The sequence below is a fragment of the Helianthus annuus genome, chromosome 5, assembly GCF_002127325.2.
Source record: "Helianthus annuus cultivar XRQ/B chromosome 5, HanXRQr2.0-SUNRISE, whole genome shotgun sequence".
NCBI lineage: Eukaryota > Viridiplantae > Streptophyta > Magnoliopsida > Asterales > Asteraceae > Helianthus > Helianthus annuus.
Genome location: NC_035437.2, coordinates 35000997 through 35008277, shown reverse-complemented (window position 1 = coordinate 35008277; position 7281 = coordinate 35000997). Strand labels below are relative to the sequence as shown.

General features: G+C 34.6%; 1 protein-coding gene across 2 annotated transcripts; it reads right to left on the bottom strand.

Moving 5' to 3' along the window:
- Positions 1 to 3714: 3714 nt before the first annotated feature.
- Positions 3715 to 6397, bottom strand: LOC110940347 (squamosa promoter-binding-like protein 12). Of its 2 annotated transcripts, none has more exons than XM_022181901.2 (5): positions 6195 to 6397; positions 5417 to 6118; positions 5173 to 5309; positions 4792 to 4995; positions 3715 to 4526 (listed from the first exon to the last, which is right to left on the bottom strand). In XM_022181901.2, exons 2-5 carry the CDS (start codon positions 6010 to 6012, stop codon positions 4273 to 4275), a joined length of 1191 nt encoding a protein of 396 aa, XP_022037593.1. In that variant the 5' UTR covers positions 6013 to 6118; positions 6195 to 6397; the 3' UTR covers positions 3715 to 4272. The 2 variants fall into 2 exon arrangements, with proteins under 2 accessions (XP_022037593.1, XP_022037594.1); XM_022181902.2 differs by having other exon boundaries at positions 5417 to 6095.
- Positions 6398 to 7281: the final 884 nt, after the last annotated feature.

Sequence of the window (7281 nt, the reverse complement as noted above, 5' to 3'; positions counted from 1 at the left end):
CTCCTTTTGAATAATAATTAGGCCATGTGTAGTCATAAAGTACCTTGTGAGCCGTTATGCGACAAGTGGCGAAACGCGTATGAGAGGGACTTTATATTACAAGAGGGTGTAGTTGTAAGGGGTTATATAACCTCTTCAATATACATACATATGTATGTATATGTGTGTATGAGTTGGGAAGAAAGGTCATGCCACGATACTGGTCACGGGACATCCAATTTCATCCCCCATAACGCCCCCTGTATTGGTGTTGGGCGGCTCTATGGGGCGCCATAGTCCATTTCCCCGTGATGTACCGCCCCATTACACATGCACTTGTGTGAAATTGTGGGCAAGACATTTCCTGGTTTTGAGGTCTATTATTACAATGATAAAAATTTCATGTCTGGTATATTTGTGTATAATGATTTTAGAAACCTACACAATTATAATGTCAAGTTCATTATATTTTGATAAACTAGAGATACTCCGCACTTCGCGACGAGAACCGTCACTCACTACAGTGATCGAAAGAAAAAACCTAAACCTAGAATATTTTTGGATTAAAGAACAAAAAAAGTAAACAAATAAATAAAAAGTACATTCATAACTAAGTATAAAAAGTTTCCTAATAATATCTATATATAAATATAGAAACTAAAGTAACTTATGAGATTTGTAATTACATAAATATAATAAATATAAATAATACAAATTTAATAAATCAAAACATCACAAAAGAGAATAATGTTTAAATGGTATAAATGTAATTAATATTTGTCTGATCAATTTACTATTCATAAGAACCTTGATCCAATAGCTCATGTATCTAACCTAATGGATGTAACTCAATGACAACAAAACTTAATATTTATATAAATCTAGCCCCCTGCCGCATTGCGACGGGTTACTTTTCTAGTTTATATACTATAAATAAGTAACTTTTCTATGCATATAGTGTTGTACTATCTGCTTTGGGTAATTTTCAAAAAAAAAGTTGAAATTTTAGTTTTAACCTAAATCTTTTACAATTTTAACTTTACAAAATTGTAACCTTTTACTTTAAAGTCAAATTTTTTCTTATTTTACAATTTAACTTCACAACTTTTTTACATTCAACTTTGTTCTCTTATTTCTTTCATCTTTCGCAAATTTTCGTTTTAGCTTTCGTACTAAATTTTGTGAGTTACCACAGAGCAACTTGTGTGTGGTTCAACGTTTTTACGTTTCGTTCATAATTTTATGAGTTAACACGGCGCAAGTCTATGTGTAGTTCAAGGTTTTACATCTATTGTTTTCATTTCATAGGTTTGTCGCAACGCGTGAGTCATTGATCGACTTTGTTATTTTTTTATATGTTCTGTCTTTCGGTTTCTTGCAAATTTTAACCGCACAAAAATGATTTTTTACCTTTTTAACCCAAAACTTTTTATCTTTTGGAATTGAACCTCATAACGTTTATACTTTCAACTTTGGTCTCCTATACTTTTCATCCATCCCAAATTTTCGTTTAGGTTTCGTACTAAATTATGCGAGTTAACACGGCACAACATGCGTGTGTGATTCAACCTTTATACGTTTTGTTCACAATTGCGAGTTAACACGACGCAACGCCCATATGTTCAATGTTTTTAGGTCTATTTTTCTCATTTGACAGGTTCGTCGCAACACATGGGTCCTAGATCGACTTAGTTATTTTTTTAGATGTTCTACATTGTCCATCGCTTCGTGTTAACACGCCACAACTTCAGGGTTGATGGTTACTGACAGTTATGTGACATTGGTGCTATTTGACATGCTTTTACGCCCCCGCCTTCTCATGTACTATTGTGTAACATTTATTTATATAAATACAATAGTCATCCAACCTATTTTAATGTGGAGATTAACCATGATCATAGATGTCACTATAAAATGTTTAATATATAATACAAGACTTGAAATTTTAATATAACCGCAAAAAAAGTATCATTGGTACTAAAATTTGTAATAACTGCATATAAATAAGTATATAAAACACGAAAGCCTTCTATAAACTATTTCGTTTATCGTTGTCGGTCATGTATAAGAAGGGAGAGTCGTATGATAAATTTTGAAAATCGTCCAGGATAGGTTGTGCCGAACTTTGACCTGGTCCAAGTACAAAAAATCACATGTTTAAGCCAAGGGTGGCCACATCCCATCAATATAAGTATTGGACTCGAAGAAAATTGAGAAAACACCCCTCCAATAACTACAATAAGCACCATAAACACAATCAAAGTTGGATATAAAAAAGTTAAAATTCACGTAGGCATCATTTTTACTATTAAACACAACCAATAAACACAACCGGTGGATTACCAAAGACAGTCTATTCGAATACTCTCCATCCCGACAGACTAGAAAGCTTGGGCGGGAATCTAAGACGAAATCTTATCTTCACTTTCACTGACGGATCGATCCACAAGGGACGGTCCACAAAAAATTTTGTCCAATGCTTGGGTTTAGCATGTGCCAGTGGTGGTCCGTATTACATCGATCGATAATAACCTAATTTCATGTGTTAAGTGTATTCGTAGGTGATCGGTCGCCAGGGCCGGCCCAATGCTTATCAAAACCTAGGCTCGGGCCTAGGGCCTCCAAACTTTTAGGGCCTCCATTTAATATAAAAATGATATATAATATATAAGTTTTGATTCTAAATTAAGATCTATTAACTTTGCTAGTGTAGTGGTATTAGTCCTGCCCTAGTCTTGTAAAGACCCTAGCTTGAAACTCATAAGCAAAATATTTTTTTTTGCTTTTGGCGCATCCTTCTGGTGACATTAAATGAAAGACTCATAAGCAATATTTTTTTTTTTTTCCTTTTGGCGCATCCTTCTGGTGACATTAAACGAAAGACTCATAAGCAATATTTTTTTTTCCTTTTGGTGCATCCTTCTAGTGACATCAAACGAAAGACTGAGATATATTAATTAAATAAGGTTGTGATACTGTAATTATTTCAAGTATTTTTATCAAATACAAAGCAAATTAAAAAATAAAATGGAATTTATATTGTGTAAAAAATAGAAAATAGGGTATTAATGTCTAGGTATCTAAAAAACTCGATTTTCTAATACCCGATCATACCGAAACACGGTTTTGTTCCCGAAATTGGGTATTAGAAAAACCCGATTTTTGCACCTCTAATGTTAGTCAATAACGAAATTGGGCCTCCACTTTGTAGTTTGTTTAGGGCTTCCAAAAACGTAGGAACGGCTCTGTCGGTCGCTATTACTGACGACTAATTTGATTTTTTTTTTAATATTTAGTGTGATCCGTCGCTCATCGGTTTATATTTACTGACGTACCAGTCGTCGCTGTGTTTGGTTTGAACAGTACTACGTACAGTAGCAAACTAATGAGATGAACGAACATTTTGTTCGTAAAGTTTCTTGATCTATATTCTTTGCTTCTGATGTTGATGTTTGTTTCGATTGTTATTGCATGGTACTTGATATCAGTATAATATAAATTTTAGTACGTCCAAGAAATAATATATTAGTACGCTCAAGAATATTTTAGTCTTTAGATACAAATAACATGTGATAAACGTCTGCACATTTCAACTATCAGCTATATGTGTTCTCTTTTTTAGTTTGTGAACAACCAAGTCAAATAGATGAAAAACGTATGTTTTTACACACAAATAAAATTAACCTTACAAAATCATTTGCTATTATTTTTAGCTGCCACTCGACCTATTTTATCTTCATTATGAAACATTTTTCTATCTTGTTGATCACTACATTCAAAGACAAAGAGTACTTGAAGCATAAAAAAACACACAACTCTCCACAAAAAACGCAACGGTAACCAAGTTAACCATAGTCTACACACACAAAAGAAAAAAAAAAAAAGAAAGAATCAAACAAAATATAAACTGAGTAAACTAAACGGCAGGAGACCTAAAATTCAACTCCTAAATTAATCGATGTCCTAAAAAGAGTATAATAATTCCGTCTGGAGAAAATAACAACAACAAATCAACATCTGGATGGGAAAATCTGAATTACCTGCAACCACCATTTCTGAGAAATCAGAAGAAAAAAGCTTCCAGCAAAAGTGAATAAAAAGAAATGAACTTTGTTCCCATGATAAACCTCAAAAGTTCCTTTGGATCCTCAGTGGCTTTAGTGAAGTGTGAGCCCATCAATCTTATTGGCTGCAGTGGTTCTAAGATGTTTGATCTAGTACTGGACTGGCTTACATGAACTGTGCAGATATTTTTATGAAAAGACTTATTGGAAAATCATTAGCTGATTGATTTCAGTTGGAATAAAAGCGGTCAAATTCATGAGGTGATCTGAAGGAACTAAAATCTTGGAGCTGGGTGTTGCTTGTAGTGTTCTGAAGTTCGACAGGCGCTCGCGGTTGTGACAAGCCGATGCTGTTTCCATGCGCGAACTGATTAAATGATGACGGTTCTTCAGGCCAACTTGAAGACCAAGAACTTGTTGACAGAAGAGAGAAAGCATTCCGAACATCTCCAGATAATATTGAGTTTGATGTTGGGTCCATACCTGTTACAGTTTAATAACCAGGAAAAAGAAAAAAAAAAGTCAGTATTGAGTTCATTAAATTCATTGTTGTAATCATAAAAATTCATCTAAGTTACATAAGTCTGTTGGAATTATTCTAGATCAGTTTATTTGAGAGAAAGAATGAATATAAAGATTAGATAAAGATGAAGGTTTAAATAAATAGACTTGTTCAACTATTCGATTTATCGGCTAGATTTATTTGTTTATTTAAGTGGAGTTCGAATTGGGTAAGTCGCATGCATACCATTATGATTTGCGTTCCTAGGCGTAAATCTCTCAGAACTGAAGCTTAAGGTAGCATTTGTTGGCAAGACATCAACCCCTCCGCCTTTTGCTAGCCCTATAAGGCATTCTTCCCCTTTGAAGTTGCGAGAACTTTCGGGTGGTGCTGAATCCAGAACCGGGATCGATTCCCTATTTAGAAGAAAGTTCATGTGCGGTCTTCGATCTGTCATTAAAATAACAATGCTGAAAATAATACCATGAATGAAACAATAAACCATTTGATCATATGCTAGCTAGTCTCAAACTAGTAGTGGTGGGATAATAACATTTTCATAAATATTTGTTAATAAGAATTAATGAATAGATTATTGGTTAAAGTTTTTTTAGATTCATGGCATACCACATATCGAAGAGGACATCCGTGTTGAGCTGAAATGGATCTCGTCTGACTGTGGCCTGCGGCGTCTTGCATTGTGTGCCGAAAGGCGTCGACGACAGCTTCGCTTTCTGTCATCAAACTCTGACAAATCATGAAATCTGCAAGATCAACCATCATATATACAAGTTGGACATACTAGATGTTACAAAAGGGGTCTTCGATTATATAGGAAATATGTTAAAACGAATTATTAAACGTAACTTTCCTGCTACATTGTTGACAAAATCGACGTTCCATCCCAGCTACAATGACTTTGGGGCTTTTAGAATGATTTGCACAAATTCTATGCCGGCGGTGGTAGTCTTTGGCAGATGCAAGATCAAGGTTGCATCCTTCGACTTGACAACGTGGCGACTGCGAACTCAAGTAAGACGCTCTAGATCGCTTTATCATGGGATTCGATGTAGGAAACAAAGTAACCGATGTTGTAGCCGTCTTGTTATTACTGCTAGAAGTGCTCATATGTCTTCCAAGCTTTAAACCAATCATTGCTTCACCAGATAACACTGAAGCTTCTTCCACCATATTAGAGAAGCTTCCATTTTGATCTCCTACCCAAGAAGATTCTTCCTTTTCCAAGAAATCTTTTGGTAAATCATCAAACACTCCAAAAGGTTTGATTGTTTCTTTAGACGAAGAATCGACAGAAGCCGAAGCGGAGAACGAAAAATCGACATTATCTACGACCCCATGTTCTTGGCTAGAAAATGGCAAATTCTTGGGGACTTCCATTTCTTTGTTGGTGTACATGGCTAAATTCTCCCAATCCCATTCTGTGGGAGTATTTAAATTCCAATCCATAAGAATAAACTTAAGCAGCCTTATGAACAATACTAAATGCTAGAATTATTTAAGCTCCATCCATGTTTAGCACTGAACCCAGCCTGTGATGTATGTACAAATATATCTATGAAAAAACAAGGATACCAAATTACATGATTAGTTATATAAGAAGTTAATAACAATAAGATTTATTAACTAACCTTCAGTTGGAGATCATGGAATTTGAAAGTTACTGGAAGTACTTTATTATGTAAGCTTCAGTTCTCCAGATTGAAAGATAACCATAGGTGGAGAATAGATTTAAGTGGTCTTCACTTCAAAACAACATAACAGAGATAGCTTCCTCCTGGGGCAAGAAGAGACCCACACAACATATGAAAATGCTGATGAAAACACCGTATGAGAAAGCTAGCAATCATATAAAAACAGCACCAGCAGACAGCAGTGTGCCCCACTCTTGCATTAAAGAAGTTGCTTTCGGCTCATTAGTCTCTCCATCAGTTTCATCACCCCACGAAAAAAACAAAGGGTGTACGTAAGTCATGCTTAGGTTAATTTGAGTTTTGGATCAATAAATAAATGCAATAGTTTTATTGTTAGAATATAATTTTGATTTGGTGTGTTTAGTATATCCATGTTATTTGTCCAGATGTATTTAAGACCGTTAAATAGAGTTTTCCTGCTAGAAAGTAGATGCATATTGGCATCCAAAGGCATGGCAATTCTGTTGGTCAACATATACTAATAAAAGATAGTAAATGATCTTTTAATACTTCAATTATAAGCTTTCATTTTCTCTCTAAATTAACTTATTATTAACTGTAATGAAACTCAGTACACTCCTATCCCAAAATCTCTTACACATGATTGATTGTATATAAAATCACCAAAGATATACAAAATGGTATGGAATTTAGCAATTTTGAAAGACTTTTTGGGTGGCCCTCACTAGGTCAAAAAGTCTTGATACATCATGTCTCTTTTTGTGTGTAATTCATTCTGTCAGACTAGCCCATGTGGATTCTACAGTTGCCTGTATTGGCCAAGACAGATTAAACTAAGCACATGCTTTTGGATGCTTCTACTCATATTTACCTTCATCTTCACCATCAAACTCACACCATTTTCCTTTACCACAATTCACCATAAAAGATCCCATGATTTCTGGCCATATGCTACAAGTACTTGCATGCAAAAGCATAGTTACAGTCTTGCTGGACAACAACAAAAAAATAATAATTTTTTTTTACAGGATGATGTAAAAATTTCTCTAACTTTTACTCTCCT

Coding starts and splice junctions, on each gene's coding strand:
- LOC110940347 (XM_022181901.2), bottom strand. CDS start 6,012: ATGGATTGGAATTTAAATACTCCCACAGAATGGGATTGGGAGAATTTA. Junction 5,310..5,416: donor TTTTGTCAACAATGTAGCAG/GAAAGTTACGTT, acceptor TTGATCTTGCAG/ATTTCATGATTTGTCAGAGT. Junction 4,996..5,172: donor GATGTCCTCTTCGATATGTG/GTATGCCATGAA, acceptor TTTTAATGACAG/ATCGAAGACCGCACATGAAC.